The sequence below is a fragment of the Panthera uncia genome (genome assembly GCF_023721935.1).
Source record: "Panthera uncia isolate 11264 chromosome C1 unlocalized genomic scaffold, Puncia_PCG_1.0 HiC_scaffold_3, whole genome shotgun sequence".
In the NCBI taxonomy this organism is placed as follows: Eukaryota; Metazoa; Chordata; class Mammalia; order Carnivora; family Felidae; genus Panthera; species Panthera uncia.
In genome coordinates, this window is record NW_026057584.1 from 26,542,355 (window position 1) to 26,569,328 (window position 26,974).

General features: G+C 36.1%; 1 protein-coding gene across 6 annotated transcripts in view; it reads left to right on the forward strand.

Moving 5' to 3' along the window:
• The window catches only part of KANSL1L (KAT8 regulatory NSL complex subunit 1 like), a 134,076-nt gene that overhangs the window by 62,854 nt on the left and 44,248 nt on the right, over positions 1 to 26,974 (forward strand). For 4 of the 6 annotated variants that reach the window (XM_049614992.1, XM_049614995.1, XM_049614996.1 and 1 more), the window contains exon 6: positions 9,112 to 9,316. In XM_049614992.1, coding sequence (XP_049470949.1) covers positions 9,112 to 9,316 — 205 coding nt within the window. The remainder of the gene's footprint in view (positions 1 to 9,111; positions 9,317 to 26,974) is intronic. The other 2 variants (XM_049614993.1, XM_049614994.1) reach the window with 2 other exon arrangements.

Genomic DNA, 26,974 nt, shown 5'->3' on the forward strand with positions numbered 1-26,974 from the left:
TTAAAAAGCTTTTGTGATTTCATCCATATTCTAGCTACTTGGGGTTGCCAAGTAAGTAATCTCATAAGTGAAGATTATTATTATTACTTCACTTATTTCTTCTAATAAGGCATACTTATTCTAGCTTTATATCACATTATATCATAATTTTTGTTTATAATTAGGTTAGAAGAAATTCAAGTTTTGAATTTTTAAATGTTGGCCACTATTCTGTTTATTAATTTTTAGTGGATCACATAGAGGTAGCTCAATGTTTGATATAATTTTTAAAAGACATTTCAGGTCATTTTTACAATATCCTACTGAACTGTTCTCTCACAATATCTAAAGTAAATTCACTTGGTTAATTATTTTCCAGGCTACCTGTTTGCCCACTTGTTATTCATTGATTGCCAATCCCCACCTCTTATTTAATGGCAGTATCTCCCAGAAGTTAGAACTGTTTTTTTTAGCTTTACTCATCTTGGCAACAGGGTCTAAGATGAGTCACCAGGAACTGAGAAAACTGAAAAGATTGAGTCTTCAAACAAATGAAGCATTACATTTTATCATCATCAGAGATAGTTATTAGTTTTTAGATCTCCTACTCTAAAATGAAGATAAAATGTAAATGGATCCTTGTTTACCCCATGGGGTATTATTATCTCTGAGAAAGTGAATTTCTATTTGAAGTAATGTCTAGATTTTTATTATTGTTATTGTTGCTTCTTTTTGCCTTAATGAGACCCAGAACATGATATGAAATTAAATTCCAATGAATCATTGCCATGCTATTTATTTCCACTAATGGTAATTATCTCATGAAATGCAACCATTCCTTCTAATTGGGTATCATAATTGAAAAACTGCAGTAAAACTGGCAAACTAATTACATAGAAAGTAATTCTTTTATACTTATAGTATCTTCAATAGTTACTTCTCACAAGAAAACCCTCTTAGCTGCATATTCTAGGCTGATATTTTCAACATAATTTTGGATTCATATGAGCAACACATTATCATATTAGCTGAATGTGTGACATCAATAAGGAAATAAAATTTCCCAGCTGTGTTTTTTAAGTAATGCCAGTAGGAATTATTTTCTTTTGTAAAAACATTTCTTTCCCCTTCTTACCTGTAATTCTAAAACCTGATTTTATAGAGAATGTGTGGCATCAATAAGGAAATAAAATTTCCCAGCTGTGTTTTTTAAGTAATGACAGTAGGAGTTATTTTCTTTTGTAAAAATTCTTCTTTTTACCTCTAAGTCTAAAACTTAATGTTATAGGGACTGTTTAAATAGTGTTATAACCAGTGGATGGAATATCATGTATTTAAAAAATCATATGGTAACATGTTTAGTTTGGAATGTTATGTGGAAGAATCAGGATACCGAAACCATTGTATAGGAACATTTCATAGAAAAAAAGACTTGAAGGATATAATTTTAATGAAAGCTGTATTTGTGTTTAGATGATGGGATTTTGAAATCCTTTTCAACTTTTTTCTATTTCCAAATTTTCCTTTAAAATGAAAAATAGTAATTAGTAAAACAGAAAGTCTCCATTTCAAACTTTAAAACAAATTAATTACATGTCAGAAAAACAGCTAAGAGATTATATTGAAGAATCTGAACCGTATCTCCCAAACTATATATTAGCTAGAGTTGTTTGACAAACTTTAGGTCTCAATACTCACAAAAATATAACCACCACATTGGTTTCATAGTCTCTTTGCTTAATGCTTTAAAAAGCACCACTTGAGAGGTGCCTGGGTGCTTTAGTTGGTTAAGCATCTGACTCTTTCAGCTCAGGTCATAACCTCAGGGTTCATGACTTCAAGCCCCATGTTGGGTTCTGCGCTGCCAGTCCAGGGCCTGCTTGGGATTCTCTCTCTCCTGCTCTCTCTCTGCCCCTCCCCTGCTCACACCCTCATGCTCTCTCTCTCTCTGCCCCTCACCTACTCTCTCTCTCTCAAGAATAAATAAGTCAGAAAACCCCTTAAAACCAAAGTACTATTTGAGGGGCACCTGGCTGGCTCAGTCAGTAGGATATGGGATTCTTGATCTCAGGTTGTGAGTTTGAGCTCCATATTTAGACGTAGAGATTACTAAAAACAAACAAACAAAAAAAAAAACCACTTGAAGTTGTCAGGATAAAAATAGCAGATAGCACTATAATTGTCTCTTTTACTCTCTACCTTTTATTATGGACAAGTTTGACATATAGAAAGCATAGTAAAATGAAATCACATATTCCCCAGGTTTAAGAATTCCCAAGATTTTGGGGTACCTGGCTGGCTCAGTCAGTAGAGCATATGATTCTTGATCTTGGAGATGTGAGTTCAAGCCCCACATCAGGGATAGAGTTTACTTAAAAAAATTCCCAAGATTTTCCTGATTCATTTCAGCTATTTCCCTTCCTGACACATTGTTTTCTGTGAATTTTTAAAAATCAAATTGTAGGGGCGTCTGGGTGGCTCAGTCGGTTAAGCGTCCGACTTCAGCTCAGGTCACGATCTCTCGGTCCGTGAGTTCGAGCCCCGCGTCAGGCTCTGGGCTGATGGCTCAGAGCCTGGAGCCTGCTTCCGATTCTGTGTCTCCCTCTCTCTCTGCCCCTCCCCCATTCATGCTCTGTCTCTCTCTGTCTCAAAAATAAATAAATGTTAAAAAAAAAATTAAAAAAAATTATATTGATTGTTATTTTAACTTATAAATACTTATGTGTATTTATTTCTTTAACCAACTCTTTTTTTTTAACATACCCACCATGGTATTATCATCTGCTTATTATTTTTATATTATTAGCCATAATGTGCTGCTATCGTGAAATTTCTATTCATATTCAGATTTCCTTCAAAATTATCTTTTTATGGTTAATAAAATATGGTTTATGAATCAGGATTGAAACAAAATCCATATTACATTTGGTAATTATCTCCTAAGTCTCTTACTCTCAAGTAGTCTTTTTTTTTTTTTTTTTTTTTTTAATTTTTGGGACAGAGAGAGACAGAGCATGAACGGGGGAGGGTCAGAGAGAGAGGGAGACACAGAATCGGAAGCAGGCTCCAGGCTCTGAGCCATCAGCCCAGAGCCTGACGCGGGGCTCGAACTCACGGACCGCGAGATCGTGACCTGGCTGAACGGACGCTTAACCGACTGCGCCACCCAGGCGCCCCTCTCAAGTAGTCATTTAAAAGTCTATTAGAATTCTCTAATACAAGGGCACCTGTCTGGCTCAGTTGGGAGAGCATGCAGCTCTTGATCTCGTGGTTATAAGTTCAAGCTCCACATTGGGTATAGAGATTACTTAAAAACAAAATCTTAAAGGGTGGGTGCCTGGGTGGCTCAGTCACTTAAGCGTCCGAGTTTGGCTCAAGTCATGATGTCACAGCTCGTGGGTTTGAGTCTTGTGTTGGGCTCTGTGCTGACAGCTTAGAGCCTGGAGCCTGCTTCAGATTCTGTCTCCTCTGTCTGCCTCTCCCCTGCTCACGCTGTCTCTCTTTCTCTCTCTCTGTCTCAAAAATAAATCCACATTAAAAAAATATTTTTTTTAATCTTTAAAAAAAGTCTGTAATACAAAAAAAAATGATTTCCAGATGATATGTTTGTTTAGAAAAACAGTACAAGCTCATTTTAGGAAAATTGGAAAATTCACAAAATACTGAAAAAGTGGAAATCATATTGCTCAGAGTGTATTTCTTTTCTGTCATTTTATACATTATTTTCGTAGTTGAGCTCTATTAGAAGCACTTTTAGATGTTATTTTAACATTATATCTGAAGCTTTTTCTACTTAAAATATTTCCTTTCCATTTTAATGTCTGCATTAAGATATACTTTATTTCTTGAGAATAGGTATATATCTAATTAGAATGCTGTTTTACATTGTACTTCAAAACATTTTCTTATTGCTAGAGTTGAAGAGACTTGTATTTTTGAGTAAGGGGTACAGTTCTTCTAATTAATACCTAGAGTAGGGGAAATGACCTGGCGAAAGTACAGTTTTCTCTGTACCAGATTAATGCCTGTTATCTTGATCTTGATTCATTGGTCATTTGAGAGAGGTGTTTTACTTTTGCTGCTTGGAAGACAAGTAATGCCCCTAGTGAACCATTTTAGTAAGTTTATGTAAGCCCTATTTTATGTAATTTATTTTAAATTGGTTAATGCCATCCTGAATGTCATTGAGTTGAGTGTATGATGCATTCATTTCTCCGAATACTATCAAGGGAAAACAAGATAGTAAATTCAACTATCAGCAGGATGTTGCTACCGTTAATACTACCACCAAGATAACACCCAAAATCTAATAGGTGTCCCTATATCTTTAGATTGTTTTATTTATTGTGAAATAAGTACATAATATTAGCAGGAAATGATTTTGATAGTGACTTCTGGGCCTTTGGTTCCTGTAGTAATGAAAGTATAGGAATATACTGTTAAAATTGACTTTAAGTTTTCCATTTATACTCTGTACAAGCAAATTGAATGCAATATATTATCCATAAATATATTAACTGCCAAGATTTTCTAGGATTTTAATAGAAAACCAGTGATTTCAGAAAGTCATTAAATAACTATTAGAGAAGTTAGTGTTAATGTGAATTCACAACTTTCTAATTATTAGATAAAGCTCTCAGTCATTTTGCACTTTTTAGATTAGAAGAAATTTTTTAGACTTGATTGATGCCTTTTTCTTTTTACAAATCAGAACATCTTATAGTTCTCATCAGCTTTTTCTTATAATTTTATGTTGGACATACTTGACTATAAGATGAAATAAGATATGTCATATTTTACTACCAACAACTACCTTTTGTAAACCAAAGAGAGATTTAGAATAGAACTCAAGGCCATCTGAATATATATCTTTCTAATAAAAGCTCTCTCATAACCTTCCGTTTAGAACTTATTTTGGCTCTTAGGTTAAAGTGTTCAATGTCTACTCATTCACTAAGCTGATTATTTAGGTGTAGTGTGTGTTGTCCATGCACCGTATATAAGCACAGAGCTGGAATGATAAATGTGTATTTCTCTATTCAGTAAGTGTTTATTGAGCATCTGCAGTATGCAAGGTACAATATCAGGAACTTCTGTTACAAGGGTAACAAAACAGACATACTCCCTGTACTACTTACAGTCTAGAAAGCAAGACAGTCATTAATCAGATAATCATACAAATGAATGCAAAATTATCACCATGAAAAATGCTGTGGCGGACAGGTGAACAGTGCTATCAGAGCTCAAAAGGGGTTGACCTAGTCTTTGGAAAGAGCATAGCAGGATAAGATTTGTTTTCCCACAAGATTGGTATACAAGGGACTGAAGGGGGAAAAGTGTGGATGAGGGAGACCAGTTAGAAGCTATTGGAGTATTTCTGGACACAAGCTTGGATTAGGGAAATGAGTGACGGTGGAAATGGAGAAAGATGTAAACCCACCCTCACTGCTCTCCCTTCTCAATTATTTAATTCATTTTAAAGCCAAATTATGCTATCTGCCTAGAAAACAGAAAGGATCTATCCTTTGAGGGATTTTTTCTTATTTTTGAGAGAGGGAGAGAGCAAGTGTGCATGTGAGTGGGGGAAGGAGAGAGAGAGAGAGAGAGAGGGGGAGAGGGGGAGAGGGAGAGAGGGGGAGAGGGAGAGAGGGAGAGGGAGGATCTGAAGAGGAGTCTGTGCTGACAAAAGAGAGCCTGATGTCGGGCCCAAACTCAGGAACTGTGAGATCATGGCCTGAGCTTAAGTCAGAGACTTAACTGACTGAGCCATCCAGGTGCCCCAAAGGGATTTTTATTATTCTCTCAGTGATAGCTTCCAGTTGGAAATCTACAGAAGTATAATTTATTGCCTCACCTGCTACTATCCCACTTACAAGTTTGTGATTTCAAAAGTTCAGTGATAATTGTATATTAATACTTATTGATATTGTCTTGATAATTATAACATGACAGTACCTTATGGTGACCCATTGCATCCTTTGTTTCTGGGGTTCCCAGGGTGTACCTACAACTCAGTGTGAACATTAAGCCTTCTCTTACTGAAATGTTTTTTTCCCCTGTCCTGGGATTTTGCCTCCATGTCCTCCTCCTCCTCCCAATATTATAATAGCTCTCTCTCTTTTTTTTTTTTTTTCTAAGAATGTCACGTGATGATGATGTCTTATATTGGTTTATTAATGATATCTTTGTTTTAAATTCTTATGTAATGCTTAATTACTAGATATTATCTCCTGATAAAAAAGCTTTATGTTATAGAGTTACTTGAGCAGGGTTGTTGTCTTCCAAATTCCCTCATTTTTCTCTTGTTCTGGTTTTCATTGAGTTTAATTGATTGACTCTCTCTTTAATGTAAAACACTGTGGAAAATAAGTGAATTTATCAGTAATTTATAATAACCCTTTACAATAACCTCATTAATTATTTATAAAATTGGTTTATGTACCAAATGAGCTTTGGTGAGAATAATGTGTTTTACACATTAGTTATGAAATAAACAGATTTCACATCTTTGAATTTCAGTACATTTCCCCATTTATTTGGGAAGGATAATTTTTTTTTAATTTTAGAGAGCATGCAAGTGGGGAGAGGGGGAGAGGGAGAAGGAGAGGGAGGGAGGGAGGGAGAGAGAGAGAGAGTGAGGGAGAAAATCCTAAGCAGGACTCAATACCAGGACCCTGGGATCATGACTTGAGCCAAAATCAGGAGTTGGATGCTCAACAGACTGAGCCACCCAGGCACCCCGAGAAGAATAAATTTTGATGACACTTTGCAAGGATGCTTAACAGAGAGTGTTGAAAGTCATTAAGGAAGAATTGTCTACAGCTAGGAACATACTTAATTTAAAAAAACAAAACTTTTTTCCCCTTGATGGTATTGTGTCAGTCACTTGAGAAACTTGAAAATACAACAACATTTAGTGAACAAGTGGCATGTTTTCTGTTTATCTTTAACCCAACCTGTAAGCCTCTAGCCAGTTCAAAAGCTGTTTGCTGTCAGTCTATAAAGAGATTGTGGTTCCCTTCTTTAGGGCTAAGTCTCCTGTGGGTAGGGGAACTAAGGACTCATTAACAACTAAAGAATTGTAAATAGAGGGCCAGGTTAACACTGCGTCAGGGTCCTGGAATAAAAGCTCTTAATATTCTGTAGATATTACAAAACCTGTCTCTTTTAAGGAACCAATATACCTATCTGCCTAAAGGTATTTCTAACTTGCCAGAAGAACCTCTTTTTGTGACCTGCCTTCCTGGATCCTAGCATCCTGACTTGATGACTTCTTAAGTCAACCAGCTTCTGAAACCTGTCTTCTTCCTGACCTGACACTTCTGTGCCAGCCCTGTGCCCAATTTGATATTCCTATCATCTATACCTTCTGCTCACCCTTGACATGATAGCCTGACTCCATGGCTGTTTCTCAAGAGAAGACTATGACTGACCGCTGATACACTTGTTACAGAAAATAACTTCAGGATATGAGATTGGACCTGTTAATTTGAGAGTAGTGTTATATCTTAAATCTTTCTCAGAAGATCTTTAGAATGCTTACAAACTGGGACTTAAGACATTTTTGACTAGGGCTCTCTGAAGACTAAAGATTTTAAAAGTGAAATAGATAATTATTATCAGCTCTTTTCCCTAAACTGGTTTGGCCAGTAGTACATATTCAAGTATTTGTTGAATGTACGATAGTCCCCAAATTTCATATTTAATTCTTTTTGGTGTCACCAACAAAAGCCATTCAGGTACCTTTATATCTGAGTTAATACTGTGTAAAGCAGTTTTGAATTACTTGCTTTTTATGTACAAGCTATTAATATTTTATAGCAGCCATAAAGATGATTGAAAACTAATGGTGCTACTATAGAAAAACAATATTTTATATTTACTGTTAAACACCAATTCTGCTTAAACCAAATAGCATATTTAGAACTTACATGATGATTAGCAGTACAACACATAACACATTCACTTGTTGATGTTAGAATACTGGAGTACCTGGCTGGCTCACTCTGTAGCACATGCGACTCTTGATCTTAGGATAATGAGTTCGAGCCCCACGATGGGTATAGAGATTACTTAAAAATAAAATCTTGGGGCACCTGGGTGGCTCAGTCGGTTGAGCGTCTGACTTCGGCTCAGGTCATGATCTCACAGTTCGTGGGTTCGAGCCCCGCATCAGGCTCTGTGCTGACCGCTTGCTCAGAGCCTGAAGCCTGCTTCAGATTCTACGTCTCCTACTCTCTCTGCCCCTCCCCCGTTCACGCTTTGTCTCACTCCATGTAAAATAAATAAATAAATAAATAAATAAATAAATAAATAAATAAAAATAATAAAATAAAATCTTAAAAAAAATAAAAAACTAAATTGACTAGCTTCTGTCTATATAAACAAGGTTGAAATTGGTATATTATAGTGCCTGAAAAAATTATTTTATATATAATATACTGTATAAATTAAATTAAATTTGTGTGGCATTGAGCATTAACTTCCTCTTGCTATTCTGATTTTAAAAATATTTAAATATAATGTTTAAAAATTAATATGAAGCATAATGATGACATTAATATTGCTTATTTTTATGTGTAGCTTGTGTGATCTATTTCAGTTTATAGTTGTAGCTTCTATACCATCAGAAGTTTTAAAAAGTTCCTAAAACATAGTAGGATGCATGTTTGTTTCAGAATTCATGGAGATGGTATGTAGTGTTTATTTCAGAGCAACTAATGATTTTCAGTATGGGATTTTAGCCCTTTTCAGACTAATAATCTTATGTAATTTCACCCACATGCAAAAAACATATGATGTAAATAGTTACAACACTATGCAACATGCGTGAATTATTAATTTACAGTGAACATTTACGTTGCACCAGCGAACTCATGTGAGCATTTCTAACGTATGGGATTTTTGTTTTGCAGGAGGAAATAGAAGTAGAAATTATTTTCACAACTTGAATATGTAATTCCCCATTAATATCAATTCTTTTGCCAATTGTTACCACAAAATTGGCTAAAATTAATACTCTTCTGTCCTAATAGATCAAGGCAATTTACATTTAGTTTTCTTTGTCTTTTTTGTTTGTTTGTTTGTTTTGTTTTATTCCCTCCACTCCCCAATTATTTCATGGCATTTCAGTGCTTCAGAGAATTTAGATGAGCTCTCTTCCTCCAGTAGCTGGTTACTTAACCAGAAGCACAGTAAGAAAAGGAGAAAAGACAGGACAAGATTGAAAGCTCCATCCTTGACTATCATGAGTACAGCAGCTCGAACAAGGCCACTTCAGAGTTTCCACAAACGAAAACTCTACCGATTGAGCCCTACTTTTTATTGGACTCCACAGGTAAGGCTGCCTATGGGGAAACATAAAGATTTTATCATCAGTATATTTCACATACAGGAGGGTATGGATTGTACCTGGTTATTTAGAATAATTACATCTAGAAAGCTTTACATATATAGTTTATAAATCATGTAGGTATTGATAATATCTAAGTGGAATTAGTAATTTTTTAACATAGCAGTGTATTCTGAAACTTCTCACATCTCCATTTTTTTAAATGCACTGTTATGTTTAAACCAATTTGAAGGAATATTACATATCATGGTTATTTAAAAATTTTACTGGTAAGGGTAATAAAGAAAACACAAGTGTACTACGTATTTGTCCTTTGCTTAGTAAAGAAAAAAGTAAAGAAAATCTGTATAGCTGTCAGTTATTTTGTAGGAAATGGCATTGCTCTCCTTTTTAGGTTTGGTATTTGTTAATTCTTGTGAGCACGCCTTTTTCTTTTTCTGGAATACAAGCAATGCAAGTTTATGTATCCGTGCTTATACTTTTTATAATTAAAATGTACTTCATTAAAGCCATTCATTTTAAAAATCATATTTTTCACTTGTTCACAAAATGTTAAGTATGCATCTTTCAGTGCATATCTGAACAAACTGTGGTAAAGGGAAGATGAGTTACCTCTAGTTTTTGTTATATGACCTGCTTTTTTTCTATTACATTTTTAAATACTATGTCAAAGGAAAGAAATGATACTATCATTTAATATTGTTTCTGATTATTACTATATTAACTATTAAATATATTTAACTATTTTAAATATATTTGTATAAAAATCAAGATGCTTGTTTCATTAGAAACCAATTTTAAATTTGGTTTTATAGGCTCCAATTTTAAATAGAAATGTGCATTCTGACAAATTAGTTTTTATTAATAGGTTGATTTTTACCATTTAAGTAGTTTAGATTTTATTACTATTTCCCAACTTGAAAATATTTTTTTAAAACTTAAGTTTGTTTCAGAATTTTAAGAAATTCTACGTAATCAACCAAATAGGAAAATATTTTTTATTTAAAGTTTTTATATACAAAATCACATTTTATTTTTATTTTTAAAGATGCTGTAAACAATAATATTTTTGAAATTGATTTTGTAATTTCAGAATTATAAGTAGAATTGTCTAAAATATTGAGCATATGACTATGCCAAAATATTCTGACTGGAAGGAATTTGCTTGAGTAATTTTGGAGATTTGCTAGATGTTGCTGGAATACTTCATATACCCTGACATTGTAAACGTGGGCCTTTGTACAGCAAACAAATGAAGAAATAAGTGTCACATTATTGTTACTGGTAGACCATATACTTTGTCATATTCCATTCACAATGCCAAGTATTTTCAATACATTATTATTTATTATTATCTCAAAATATAACAGTATTGCAGTATAGTTAATCCCCTCTTTAGATACAAAAGTTGAAGTGCAGAGAGATTAAGTAATTTACCCAAGGTCACACACCTAGTAAGCACTAAGTCTGATTCCAAAGCCCATGTTCTTACCCAGTGTATCGATAATGCCAAAAATAGACCAAATCTTTTGTGCTTTTGAAATCAGTAAAGACACTATATTTGGGGATTGAGGGAAGGGGCTTATCTGGTTAGAAGTATTCAGAAATGCATCATAAAATATGGGTTTTGAAAGATAAACAGAATATTGAAAAGTCATAGGAGAGGTAGAGAAAGAATTTTAATAGAAACAGAGATGAGAAAATGATGGAAAATAGAAAATGCCCCCACCCCTAATTTATCCTCCAAATTGCCAGGAAAATAGTTATTTGCCTTTCTAAACTTAATAAATGTCCTTTCTCTCCGGAAGGCTTCCTTGACATCCCTGTAGTGGGATATTAATACAATAAATACCTTATGTTATGAAAATGGTCCATTTTTAATAATCATTTATTTTTCTGTTTCTCATTACACGTTCTTAGAGAATAGAGAGTATATATTTCTGACCCTACAGAGCTTTGAATAATAACTGTCCCTGTAACATATGCTCAATATATAATTGCTTAATTTTTTTTGAGAGAGAGCAAGTGCGTGCACGAGAGAAAAAGGGCACACGAGCAAGAGCAGGGGAGGGGCAGAGGGAGTAGGAGCGAGAGAATCCCAGACAGTCTCTGTGCTGTCAGCACAGAACCCAACACAGGGCTTGATCTCACAACCATGAGATCATGACCTGAGCCGAAATTAAGAGTCAGACGTTTAACCTGCAGAGCCACCCAGGTGCCCCTAAATAATTGTTTAATGTGTGAAAGAATTAATGTAATGGATATAAGAGGTTATTTAAAAGGTAATGAAGAATGAGAATGAGTGTGTGTATGTGTTTGTGTCCTCAATTTGCTTTGTGAAGGGGTCTTAGTATGTAATGTCCAATAGAATTTTCTTGTAATGATGGAAATGTTCTATGAATACTTGTTCTGTCCAATATGGTAGTAACTAAATACATTTAGCACATGAAATGTGGCTAGTGCAACTGAGGGACTGAACTTTTATCTATTTTGATTTAAATAGCCACATATGGATACTGGCTACCAAATTGGATATGACTGGTCTAGACTTGTATTTACCCTGACAGCAGTGAGTAACATATGGCCCTCATTCTTGTTTTCTAATACTATTCCCTACTGAGAGGAAACAGGGATCTTTGGAGAAATGGTCAGTCTCCAGACATGGGGAACAGAAGGTGTAAGATGAGCCTGGAACATCTCAAAGTTACCAGAAGGCAAGGAAATATTACAAAAAAAAAAAAAAAGAAAATGATGGGCATGTCAAAAGAACCCAGAAGCTAGTTTGAAGAGGCTGTGCTGCTGGCCAAATTTACGACTATTTGAGCATCAAAATAACTAAGGACAGTAGTGAACCATTGAAGAAATAGGAAACCATGAGTCCACACTACTGTTAGATCGATAGATAAAAAGGAGAAAGGAAGGACTTTTCTGTATAGTAGGTTGCTGATTAATAAATGTGGAGTGAGCCCAAGTAGAGAATTATTGCAGTATTCATAGTAAAGACTGATTGGGCAAGAGTCATCAATAGGTGGTCAAAACTAACATAGCATATGAAAAGGATACAGTATCGCTATGGAGTATTTTGGCCAGGGATGCATGGCCTGAATATAATTATAAGGAAATATTAGACAAAGCCAAAATCAGCAACATGTTGTTAAGAAACTGTGAAAACTGGCCTGTATTCTTTTTTTTTTTAACAATTTTTTTTAAGTTTATTTTTTTTATTTTGAGAGAGAAAGAGAGCACAAGCAGGGAGGGGAAGAGAGAGAGGGAGAGAGAGAATCCCAAGCAGGCTCCACACTGTCAGTGTGGCTCCTGATGCAGAGCTTGAACTCATGAACCATGAGATCGCAACCTGAGCCGAGGTCAAGAGCCAGACGCTTAGCTGATTGAGCCACCCAGGTGCCCCAGCTAGCCTGTATTCTTTTTAAAAAAGTCAATGTTGTGAAAGGCAAGAAAGACTAAGGGAATATTTTAGATTAAAAGAGTTTAAAAAAATATATGACAGTTAAAGAAATATTTCATCCAGATTAGAATTATCTTGGGAGGGGGGAGAGAGGGGGGATTCTTGGGTATTAAGAAAACTGTACAGTTGTACTATGGTAGATTATATAAAAATATTGTATCACTGTATCAGTATTAAATGTGGTAACTGTTTTGCCATTATGTAAGAAAATATCCTTATTTTAAATGCACATTGAAATATTAAGGGATAAAGTGGCTAAGGCATCCATTTTATGTAATAAATTAACTCCTGCGCATGTAGAATGTAGCCATGTAGCATCCTTGGCAGAGTTGAGAAAATAATTATTTAAATTACTTTTTATAGACTTAACTCTCTAGCAGAGTACTGGCTGTAAAAAGCTTATATAAAGACAATGGAGAAGTAGGAGTCCTCTGCTACTACATAGCATATAGTAATTGGCTGATCCTCACTTTCATTGCAACAACTACATGTATAAATTGCAGAGAAAAAAATCATACTAGTAAAGACATTAGGAAGACTTCTGGTTTCAGCTCCAGCACATAAGGACCCTGGAAGTCATCACTGCTACCTTTACAGTAAGAGAAAGGTGAACAAACTGAAAATCACTGCGTTTCCATGGTCCCATCAAAGAATTAAGACTATAGGACAAATTGCCACCCTGAAATACGGAGAGAAAAGCAACTTCAGAGAGCTACAGCCAAGATGTGCTCTCCTAGCGCAGAAGCCACAGTAACCATTAACTAAACTGTTAGGAACACTTACATGGTAACTTGGATGAATTATTTGAGGCTGAGTGTGGATTACCTTGAGATTAAAAAACTCCTAGGTACTCCTGTCTTAAAAGTCCCCCCCCAACACTTTCATGGGCTTTACTTCTACGACCCCACAAGGTTCTCATAATGAAGAGCTAAGAAGAATCCTTAGTGGCTTAAGTATGGAAAGGGAAGAGATAACTTTTATGAAATGAGTTCAGAGCATTGTCTGTAACACAGCTTTTTCTTCCAGTGGAAAGACTTCAGTAAAGTCTTACTTTGCCTGGGAGAAAAGCATTTTCCCACTGCTGCCCCCCTATAGAGGCAATGAGTGTAGAAAATAAGAAACACTTGTCTAAGTAGACCCACTAAAAGACGATTTAATTGTAAGAATATAGTACATTATGCTACTGTGGTAGGTAGGCTTCCTTTTGTTCTTTTTTCTTTAAAAAAAATTTTTTTAATGTTTTATTTATATTTGAGACTGAGAGGGACAGAGCATGAGCAGGGGAGGGGCAGAGAGAGAGGGAGACACAGAATCCAAAGCAGGCTGCCATCACAGAGTCCAACGCTGGGTTGGAACCCACAAACCGTGAGATCATGACCTGAGCCAAAGTTGGGTGCTTAACTGACTGAGTGACCCAAGCACCACCCCCTTTTTTTTTAAAGTAGGCTCCATGCCCAACATGGGGCATGAACTCATGACCCTGATCAAGAGTCACAGGCTCTACTGACTGAGCCAGCCAGGCACCCCTTGTATGCTTCCTTTTCCTCACACTTTACCACCATACCAACAAGTTTCTGGTACTATAACAGTAGGGTACAGCTGCAAAGCATAGACTTTCTCTGAGGAGGAGTGCTTAAGAAGTCAAAAATTAACAGGGAGACAAAGACACTAGAGGAATTTTGAGGCCTCTGGCACCTACAACGATATTAGCCATTAAACACTGCCCACGCTTAGCCAGATTAACGTAATGCTTCACAGTAAAATTCTCTTTACATCAGAGCACCTGGCTGGCTCAGATGGAGGGGCATGCAGCTGTTGATCTCCAGGTTGTGAGTTCAAGCCCTATGTTGGGTATAGATTACTGGAAAAAAAAAAAAAACAAAAAACAAAAAACAAAATAAAAACAAAAAAAACCCAAAAAAACACACATTCTGTTTACCTCCAGTCCTATTACCTGATACATCATATCCAGCTTTCAACAAAAATTACAAGGCATGCTAGGAAAAACACACTCTGACAAGACAAGGAAACCATCAGAACCAGGCTCACAGGGGTGCCAGGATGGCTCAGTCAGTTAAGCATCCGACTTGGGCTCAGGTCATGATCTCACAGTTTGTGAGTTCAAGCCCTGCATCAGGCTGTGTGCTGACAGCTTGGAGCCTGGAGCCTGCTTCACATTCTGTGTGTTCCTCTCTCTGTCCCCCACTCATGCTTCTCTCTCTCTCAAAAATAAACATCAAAAAAAATTTTTTAATATTAAAAAAAAAAGAACCAGGCTCAAATATGACAAAGATACTGAAATTCTCTTAAATAAGTATGATTAATATGTTAAAGTCTTTAATAGATTTAAGTAGAAAACAGGTAAGACTATATGGGTAATGTAAGCAGAGAGATGTAAACTTTTAAGAATCAAAAGTAAATGCTAGAAATCAAAAACACTGTAACCTAAATGAAGCATTCATTTCATGGCCTCACCTATAGACTGGACATGGCTGAGGAAAGAATCAGCAAGCTTGGGTAAGTCAAACTGAAGCTTTGCAAACTGAAATGCAAAGAGAAAAATGAATGAAAAAACAGAATAGCACATTCAAGAACCTTGGGGTAATTTCAGAAGGTCTATCAGATATGTAGTTGGAACAAGGAAGAGAAAAAGAATGGAGCAAAAAAATATTTGAAGTAATAATACATGAGAATTTTATAAAGTTAATGACCAGCACCAAACCATATATCCAGAAAACTCAAGCAGGAGAACATCAAGCAGGATAAATACCTAAAAAACAACAGAAGTAACAAAAAATAAAACACTTAGGTATAACATATTCAAACTGCAGAAGACCAAAGACAGAAAATCTTGAGGAAAGGCAGAGGAAAAACAAAAATAAAAACAAAAACTCTTACCTATAGAAGAACAAGTATAAGAATTGCAGCTGACTTCTCATCAGAAACCGTGTAAGCAGAGAGTAGAATGAAATATTCAAAGTATTGAAAGAAAAAAAAAAACAACTAGTGGGCATAATTGTGTCTCCCCACAAAAAAACCTGTCCATGCCCTAACTCTTGGTATCTATGAATGTTATGGGTTGATTTGTGTCCATCAAAATTTATATGTTGAAGTGCTAACCCCTAGTATTTCAGAATTTGAGCCTATTTGGAAAAAGGGTTGTTGTAGATATAATTAGTTAAGATGAGGTTATTGGGATGAGCCCTAATCCCATATGACTGATGTCTTTATAAAAAGGAAAATTCAGGGACACCAGGGTGGCTGAGTCGGTTAAGCATCCGACTTCCGCCCAGGTCATGATCTCATGGTTTGTAGTTTGAGCCCCGCGTCAGGCTCTCTACTGACACCTAGGAGACTAGAGCCTGCTTTGGATCTGTGTCTCCCTCTCTCTCTGCCCTTCCCCCACTTTTCACTCTGTCTCTCTCAAAAATAAATAAACAATAAAAAAAATTTTTTTAAAAAGGAAAATTCAGAAATGGATGCATGTACACAGGGTGATCGTCATGTGAAGATGAAGACTGAGATCAGAGTTATTCTTCAATTAACCAAGGAACACCAAAGATTGGAAGCAAAAAAAGAAGCTAGGGGAGAGGCATGGAAAGATTCTTCCTTCTTTCCAAAAGAAACCGATTTTATTGACAGCTTGATCTGACTTCTAGCCACCAGAAATAGGAAACAGTAAGTCTGTTGTTTCAACCACTTGGTTGTGGTACCTTGTTATTGCAGACTTAGCAAACTAATACAGTAACTTATTTGGAAACAGGGTCATTATAGATGTAATTAAGTTAAAGATCTTGAGATAACATAATTTGGGATTTAGGATAGGCCTATGACTAGTGTTTTCATAAAATAAGGAGAGATTTGAGGCACAGAGAAGGCTATGTAAAGACGGAAGCAGAGATTGGAATTATATTACCACAACCCAAGGAACACCAGGAGCCACCGGAAGCTGAAAGAGGCAAGGAACAATCCTCCCACAGAGCCTTCAAAGGAAACTCAGCCCTGCCAATACCTGTTTTGGACATTTGGCCTCCAAAACTGTGAGAAAATAAACTTTTGTGGTTTTGAGTCACCCAATTTGTGGCCATTTATTATGACATCCCTAGGAAACTAATACAGAGTTTGGTACCAGGGAGTAGGATGCCGCACTAACAAGTACATAAAATTGTTGAAGCAATTTTGGAATTATGTAATGAGTAGAGGCTGGAAGAATTTTGAGGTGAGCCTAGATTCTGATGAGAGTTCAGAAATAAGTGAAGAGGATAGAAGACAAAGGTACTTCTGATAAGATTTTAGAAAGATTAGAAACTAGAAGAAAGATGATCTTTGTTATAAAGTGGTGGAAAACTTGGCTGAAAATACTCTGTTGAATGGAAAATAGAACCTATAAGCATTGAACTCTTAGGTATTTAGCTTACAAAATTATCAAAGTATGGAATTTACAGTGTAGTTTCTTCTTGCTATTTATAGTAAAATATTAGAAGAAATGGATAAGTTGAGGAAGCAATTGTTAACCAAAAAGGAAGCAGAAATTGATAATTTGGAAAGTTTTCATTCTGTTGCCAAAACCAAACAAAAACCATGTACTCTGTCTTGGAGAGAATTCAGGGGGTGTGGCTGGACAGACTTTTCCTGAAGAGATTAGGCATAGGACCTACTCACAGATCCAGTCAACCATCTTAGCAGAAGTCAAAGAATAAAGATGAGGCTATCCATAAAAGACCTGGAGGGCACCCTCTTGTCTAATGACATGGATCATCTTGACATAACAAGGTTTTTGAGAATTTTATATTAACAAAAACAGTATCAGCTTAGACTAAAAAGGGCACAGACTGGATGAAAGAAAGCTATTGGATCCCGAAAATTTTATGGGCAGGAAATAGGCAAGAGAGCTACCTACTCAGCTACAAATATGTACTACCCTAAAAAAAAAAAAAAAAAAAAAAAAAAAAAAAAGGTGAATCATAGACCTGAAGGTGAGAGGAAAACATTAAAGCTAGAAGAAAACATAGGAAAATACCTTCCTGTCTTTCTTAATCAGGACACAACAATAAAAGAAAAAATTAATTTAGACTCTGTTAAAATTATTAACTTATTTATATAAAAGGTAGCATTAAGAAAGTCAAAGTATACACTGAAGAAAAAGATTTTGTATCTTGAATATATATATATATATATACACACATATGTGTGTGTGTATATATATATATATATATGCATTTTAAACTAATAAAACAAGAAAAGGACCAACAGTCCAATTAAAAATAGGCATAAACAGTTGTACACTTTTTGAAAATGTTTGTTTATTTTGAGAAAGAGCAAGAGCATATGAGCAGTAGAGGGGCAGAAAGAGAGAGGGAGACTCCCAAGCAGGCTCTGCACTTGTGGGGCTCGAACCCACAAACTGCGAGATCATGACCTGAGCTGAAACTAAGAGTCCAATGCTCAACCAATTGAGCCACCCAGGTGTCCCAGAGTTGTACACTTTAAAATGGTCAAAATCATAAATTTTATGTGTATTTTACCACAAGAACTTCTTTTAAGTAAAAAAGAAAGGCATAAGTTATGAACAGATCTTTCATAAAAGAGGATATCCAAATGGCCAATACACATATGAAAATGTTTTTAAAATCATTACTCATCAAGGAAATGCAATTAAAATTACAACAAGATACCACTACATACGCCTACCCTTCTAATAGCAAATCCACTTTTAGGAACTTTCCTCAGAGAAATGAATACTTATGTACACAAAAATACTTGTGTTAAGAGTGATCATAACAGCTTTACTCATTAAAGCCCCGAACAGAAAGCAGTCTCAATGTCCCATCAGCAGGAGAATTGTGGTGTATATACATATAGCAATAAAAAAGATGGACTACTGATACAAAAATATGTATCTCCCAGACATTATGTTGAGTGAAAGGAAAGAGTACATAGTCTCTGATAAATACAGACAAAACTTAACTGGTGGTAATATAAATTAGAATTGTGGTGACTTTTATATGGAGGATGGGAGTTGATCAGCAAAGGATGTAACCAAGGTTTTTGGGTGGTTGGAACTGCTTCATATCTTGATCGAAGTGGTGATGTGGTTACCAGGTATATACATATGTAAAATGTTATGTTAGGTATGTTCTTCATCATAGAAGTGGGCCTGGGTCTGCTGCTACACCTTCAGAGTTGCCCCATCCTTTTTTATTTTTATGATCTACTGTTACATAATAAACTATTCTAAAATTTAGTGATTTAAAACAATTATTTTTCATAATTCTGTGAATTGCCTGAATGGTTCTTTCAGTCTTGTCTAAGGTCTCTCATACAGTTGTAATAAGATGGTGATGAATCGGAATCATTTGGAGGCTGGAATGGACTGGTGATCTGGGCTTCTTTTTCTTTTTTATGTAGTCTCAGGCCTTTCCATGTGGGCTTTCACATGGTTTCTTTAGCAGAGTAGTTTTACATGGTGGCTCAGCCTCTCCAAAATGCAAATATGAAAGCTGCCAGCTCTTCTTAAGAGTTAGGCCTAGAACTAGGATAGAGCTTTTTTGTTCAATTTCTCGGGTTAAGCAAATCAGTGTGAGATTTAATATGGGAGGGACTATTCAAGGGCTAGAATACCAGGAGGGAGACATGGTTCATTGGAAGCCATCAGGGGAGGCTAACTACTATAGTTCATTTCTGTTTCCTATTTATTGACCTCTCAATATGTAAAAATCACGTAATCTTTTTCCTGAAGATCCCTGTGTCTCATCTTGTTACCTCATTAAGCTCAGGCTTAAAAGTCCTGAATTTTATCATATTAAATGATGGTCAGGTACCTGAATTGAGACTTTTTTTTTTTTAGTTTTTCTATTTTATTTTCCTAGGTAAACTCTACTCCTAATGTGGGGCTCACACTCATGACCTGGAGATCAAGAGTCACATGCTCTATCGACTGAGCCCACCAGGCATCCCTGAAATGAGACTTTTTAGGTGTAGGTCCATCGTGTGTGGTTCTTTGGGTATAGCTCAAGTATGGCTCCTCTGGATTAAAAGACTATTAACTTGTGAACTAATATTATTACTTGCTTTACACATACCCAACATACAATAGTGGACAGGTGATAATCAGAATAGACACTCTGTTCAGATGGGGAATGGGAGGAATAGAGCAGTTCTGAAATACAGAATTAGGCACATGTTACAGGTTTGTTGATGTGGGTCTGTTTCTCTGGAAGTGGTTCTTTGTGGCTGCTATGTCTGCCCTCTGGGCTCTTGACTACATTCTCTGTCATTTTTTTCTTTTCCATACAAAAAATCCCCTTTTGGGGGCCCCTGGGTGGCTCAGTTGGTTAAGCATCCAACTTTGGCTCAGGTCATGATCTTATGGTTCATGAGTTTGAGCCCTGCGTCAGGTCTGCGCTGACAGCTCAGAGCATGGAGCCTGCTTCAGATTCTGTGTCTCCCTCTCTCTGCCCCTCCCCCACTTGTACACTGCCTCTGTCTCTGAAAAATAAACAAATATTACAATTTTTAAACACTTTTTTGCATGTGTGTTTTCTCAGCATGTCACTGACTGAAAAAAGCTGAAGGCCCAAAGTCCTTTTAATTTTGAACTATTTCTTAATCCGAGTTCAAGTCCTTGAAACTTTGTAGACTCCTTATGTATCGCATGAAAATAAACTCTGCTGAACAAAAGTCATATCTATAAATCTTTTCAAGAAAGGTCCTTCTCATTTTGGACTTTGTGTGGTGCAGGGGGAAAATACCCTTAGGATCCTTAGAAGCACTTTCGGCTAGCTGAGAAGATCATTGAGAAACACCTTTAAGATTGTTAGAAAACTTTGGGGCACCTGACTGGCTCAGTCCATAGAGCATGAGACTCTTGATCTTGGAGCTATAAATTCACGCCCTGTGTTGGGTATAGAGATTACTTAAAAATCTTACAAGAAAAAAAAAATCTTAGAAACCTTCTTATCTAAGATTCATCTTAGGATTTATCGGCATGCCTCAAACCTTTGTAAGGTCTTAACAAAGAGTCTTGCAGTCTCACCTGTGAGATCTTGATACTGAGGCCAGTTTTACTGGCAAAGTTTCCTGGGTTTGGTCTTTGAATTGGTATCATTTTCTTTGTTGCGTGTGAACCTTTTGCTCTCTGGAGTGGCCAGAAACCAGCAACAATCTTAACTGTTTGAACCAGCAAGTCTTGGTTCTGTATTTCCTCTAAACTGTTTGAAAACTTAACAGCTCCTTTTTGAGCTCGCCCTATTACATCCATAATTTATCATAGGCAACTAAATGAAACCAATTGGTACTTCGAAAATTCTGCCTAGAAACCTCCTTAGCCAGATCTATGAGTTCATCATGTACCCTCTTTATCCTCCACATTTCTACAGGCAACGGTTACACTACTTTTTCTGCCAGAACAATAAAGATGAAAGAAATAAAGGTGTAAGAATTGAAATGATTATTTAGAATCCTTGTTTGCAGAGGTTATGATTCCTTTGCTGGGCAAAATTAATAAAAAGCATAAATTAGTATATATTTTTTTGTGATTTTGCCATTTTTTCAATACCCGTCTCTAATGAGAATGTCAAATAATCATAGCTAATATTTATTAAGGAATTATATGCAAGGCATTGTTTTAACTTATAAATGCTTTACATTTATTTCTTATTTAATGTACCCCATTTTATATTGGGAAACTGAAGTGCACCTAGAATGCAAAAATACACATATTTAGCACTATTTAAATAAATGGAAGTAAGGAGCACCTGGGTGGCTCAGTTGGTTAAGCATCTGATTCTTGGTTTTGGCTCAGGTCATGATCTCATCGGGCTCTGTGTTGGCAGCACGGAGCCTGCTTGGGATTATCTCTCTCCCTCTCTCTTTGCCCCTTCCCTGCTTATGCTCTCTTGCTTTCTCTCTCAAAATAAAAAAATAAACATTTAAAAAAATAAGAGGAGGGGCACCTCAGTGGCTCAGTTGGTTAAGCGTCCGACTTTGGCTCAGGTCATAATCTCAAGGTTCATGGGTTCAAGCACCACATCTGGCTCTATGCTGACAGGTCAGAGCCTGGAACCTGCTTCAGATTGTGTCTGCCTCCCTCCTTCCCTCCCTCTCTCTTGGTTTGACCTGTCTCTCTCTGCCCCTCCTCCACTCATGCTCACTCTCTTTCTCTCTCTCTCTCACTCTCAAAAATAAATAAACATTAAAACAACTTTTTAATTAAAATAAATGGGAATACAATTTTGTAATTTTCTTTTAAATGTTAAGACTGAATCTTAACACTATTTCTTTTATGAACTTCAGTAAAACTCCTTCCTGTGAAATCTCAGCCCATAGCAACAATTGTTAAAATCCATGTAGTTTCTAAAGCTATTTTATTTTTTTTGGCCTTCTTCTTCTAGCTGAATCACATATTTTTCTGTCTAATCTTTATTCATTACTAAGAAACTATCCTTAGAGAATCTATGCCTTTTTATGCTTGGTATAATATTGCTTGATCTATCTGAAGTATAGAAATACCTTCAGATTCGGGAAAACGCATTGACAGGCATAGATATGAATATGTTTTCCAGAATAATACTCAAGTACAAGTCTTAAAATGTAAATGTAGCCACAAGCTTGCTTTAAAGTACAATTTCACTTTTAATTAAGAATTAAAGAAAAACACTATTTGGCCATAATATGCTTCTTCAGCCTCTTCTTTATAAGAGTATCAATCACCATGCAACCTTAGGCCCTACCTTGTTAGTGTCTCAGCCTTTGGTTAACAGGAACCACCCTGATGAACTCCTGTCAGGGGAGTTCTCTGTCCCACTAGGATAAAAGGACAGAGGTTTCTGTCATCCAAGGTTACAATTCTGGTTACAGTTTTCTATAGAAACAGGTTGTGGGTAACTGGGCATAAATAGTATATATAGGGTGCTAATCATAACAAGAATTCTATTTTAAGTTAGAGTAGTGATTTTATTTTATTTTAAGATCTTAGTAAAAATAAGTGAGCAAGAATAAACTGATAAATTTATTCAGTTGGTTAGATTAGAGGTTATTTTATATGAAACTGATAAAAGTATAGATGGTTTGGCTGGGAATAGGGAAAGGAGGTGGTTGAAAAGCCCAAAGTTTATTTGGTTATGCTCCCAACCACTTTCCATATTTGGGACTGACAGTGGTGGTGATTATTTCTTCCCCATTAATACTTACAGCTCCTTGGGTACAAAGTATAGATCACTGTACTGTAAATATCAATATATTACCTAGGCAAAATTTTTAAATACATGAAACTTTATTTGTGGGACCCCACCTGTCTTCTGTCATCCCTTTTCCTCTATGGTGTCTCCCATCCCCTTCGTGTCTAGTGCTCTCATGTAAGGGTCTGCTTACCCGTAGTATTCTTTAAGTTTTCTAACTTAGTATTTTTTTTCTTTTTTTCTCCTTGCCTTTTTGCAAATATAACTAACCTGTGTTGTCTCTAGGTGACCCTGCTAATCTCTGGTAAACTATTTAGCAATGATCTTGTCAATCTAAAGAATGCTATTTTCATTATGAGAAGTCCTACACAAGTAGTAAATTAAATATAAAATAGTCACATAGGGCTATGGCATGTGCTGGATGGGAAACTGTTATGAACAGGAGAATTTTTTTCATTTTTCATAAATTTTAACATGCAAACTAAGAACCATTTCATATATATTTATGGTAACAGCTTTATGTTGTAGGCCTAACATATTTGCAAATTGAGGTAAAATTTATAATTAAGAATAAATATTAGGGGCACCTGGGTTGCTCAGTCAGTTAAACGTCCGACTTCTGCTCAGGTCATGATCTCGTGGTTCATGAATTTGAGTCCCGCACTGGGCTCTGTGCTGACAGCTCAGAGCCTGGAGCCTGCTTCAGATTCTGTGTCTCCCTCTCTATGCCCTGCCCCACTTGTTCTCTCACTTGCTCGTGCTCTCTCAAAAATGAATATAAAATTTTTTTTAAAAGAATAAATATAACCCTTATGAAATAAGGAAGAACTATTTCTGTATTTTATTTATCTACTATGTATTTATTTTTCTCCCTTCACCCATTTTACTTATTCTTCCCACTCCCTTTCCCAATGGCAACCATCAGTTTGTTCTCTGTATGTTTACATCATTTTTGGTTTCATTTGTTCATTTGTTTTGTTTTTTAGATTCTACATATATGTGAAATCATATGGTATGTGACTCTGACTTATTTCACTTAGGCCCATCTATGTTGTTGCAAATGGCAAGAATTCATTATATTTTTCTGGCTGAGTGTGTATATAAATATACATACCACATCTTTATCCATTCACCTATCAATGGACACTTAGGTTGCTTCCATATCTTGGGTATTGTAAATAATGCTGCAACAAACATAGGAGTGCATATATCTTTTTGAATTAGTGTTTCTGTTTTCTTTGGGTAAATACCAAGAAGTGGAATTACTGGGTTGTATGGTATTTCTATTTTTAATTTTTTGAGAAACCTCCATACTGTTTTTCATAGTAGCTGCAGCACTTTACTTTCCCAGCAATGGTGCATGAGGTTTCCATTTTCTCCACATCCTGGCCAACACTTGTTATGTGTTGTCTTTTTTATATTAGCCATTCTAATTGGTATGAGGTGATAACTCATTTTGATTTTGATTTTCATTTCCCTGATAATTAATGATGTCGAATGCCTTTTCATGTGTCTGTTGGCCATCTGTATGTCTTCTTTGGAAAAATGCCTATTCAAGGTCCTATGTTCATTTTTTAAAAATTTAATTCCAATGTAGTTAATATACATCGTTATATTAGTTTCAGGAGTACAATGTAGTGATTCAGCAGCTCCATATATTACTTAGTGCTCATCAAGATAAGTGTATTTTTAATCCCTTTCACCTATTGCACCCTTACCCCACCCGCTCCCCTCTGGTAACCATCTGTTTGTTCTCTATAGTTTAAGAGTCTGTTTTGGTTTGTCTCTTTTTTTTCTTTTATTTGTTTTGTTTTGTTTCTTAAATTCCACATATGGGTGAAATCATATGGTATTTGTCTTTTTCTGGCTTATTTTGCTTAGCATTATACTCTCTAGATCTATCCATATTGTGCCTGTGTTCATTTTAAAAATCATATTATTTTTTTTGGTGTTGAGTTACATGGGTTTTTTAATATATTTTGGATATTTGCCCCTTAGAACTATTCCTATTACAAACTCTGTTATTCTGTGTTCTTTTATATATTTCTCAAGGCAAATTTGTCTAAGCAGTGTTTCTTGGTATTGATAGTCAGTTCTCATCTTTGTTATTTTTATAGATTTCAGATCCAAGATGGGTGGCTTAATAATACAAGTAAGGTATATACGTTAATGTGTATATAATGAAATTAAAGTTTTCATTTAGTTTTTAAATTGTGGAATGATTAGCTTTATACGCTTCATGTGCATTCAGGCTATTTTTGTAAGCAAATAATTTAAGAATTTTAAAGGAAAATAAAGACCTGGTTTTACAGAAATTGAAGTTCCTGTTGGGGCAATAAGGCACAAATGTGCAAATTAAAATGTAATGCAAGGGATAAATTTTGGCAAATTGAGATATAGTCTACTCTTCTGCATTAAGGGCAGGAAGAAGAAAAATCTGAATTGAGGTAACAAAATAAGTTAATTTCATGGTATAGGAAGTGTCTGCTTAAATGAAGAAGAGGAGATGTCTTGAGGCCCTGAATGTATTCTTACTTAGCTGGGAGACTGGCTTTTCCTCTTCTGTGCCATCCTGACTTCAGCTCTACCTGCTGGAGCATCTGCTCTAGATAGTGGAAGTATGTTGGTTGAAGATTTTCTCACCATGCTGCAATAGTTCTGTGCTCCTGGGTTTAATGGGTTGACTCAGAAATGTATAGAATGTATGACCTTATTTCTTTGAGAAAAGATGCTTTATGTAATTGTAGATAAATCTGGAAGGTATCAAATTCTAGAGAGCCAAAAAATTATTTCCTAGGGGGAAGTAACACTTTTTAGTAGTCTCATGCATGGGTTCTGGAAGACATATTGTTTGGATTGAAATCTTAGTTCTTCTTCTTAATAGTGTGTGGTATAGTCTAAATCACTCATTGCCTCATTTTCCTTACCCATAAATGTAGGGCTACTTTCATGCGGCTATATTCAGTTGGAGGGTCTGTTCAGCTAGAAGATTCTAGCCTCACCTACTTATCTGGCAGATAAGTAGTGCTGGATGTTGCCTGAGAAGACTCAACTCTCTTTGTGGCCTTTCATTGTGTAGTAGCTAAGGATGGCTTCCCTAACATGGCACTTCAGGACAGTATTCCAAGATAGCAGAGAAGTTGCAAGTTTTGAGGCCTAGGCCCTGGGTCCCAACAACCTCATCTCCACTGCATTTGATGGTGGAGCAAAGCCAGTCACATGGCGGCCCAGATTTAAAGAGGTGGAGAAATAGACTTTACCTTTCGGAGATAACTGCAGCGAAGGGGTATGCATATATATAGCAATAGGAGGAATTTGTGGCCGTTAAGCATTCATCCATTTGGGGTCTACCTTGGGGCAATGAGTAACCTCAAATTAAGATATCAGCTGAATTAAGCAGTGAAAAAAAGGGGAAAAAATAGGGTTACCATTTATAGTTGGGTTGATACTAAATAAGATAAAATATTTGAGAGGTGCCTCGGTGGCTCAGTCGGTGACTTAGTCGGGTAAGCGTGTGATTTTGGCTCAGGTCATGATCTCACGATTCGTAGGTTCGAGCTCCGCGTCAGGCTCTGTGCTGACAGCTCAGAGCCTGGAGCCTGCTTCGGATTCTGTGTCTCCCTCTCTCTTTGCCCCTCTCCTGCTCATGCCCTGTCTCTCTCTGTCTCTCAAAAAGGAATAAACATTTAAAAAATGTAAATAAGGTAACATATTTTAAAGGTACTCAGCTCAATGGCTGGCAGGTTAAATCCTCATCAGTTGTGAATGATGATGACAACAACTGTGATTCGGTGATTATGCCAACACTCGGTAATCAGTGATGGTTGTGTGGGGAAGTAAAATGATCAAAGTATTGTTTTTGAAAGCTTGACTTGGTGCCTTTGAACAAGACAATTTGCCCTGGGAAGGGATTGGAGAAACAGATCAATTAAAGAGGCTCCTAGGCTCCTATAGTAGTCCAGATGTAAGGTTACAAAGAGTGGAATGAACCAGATATAT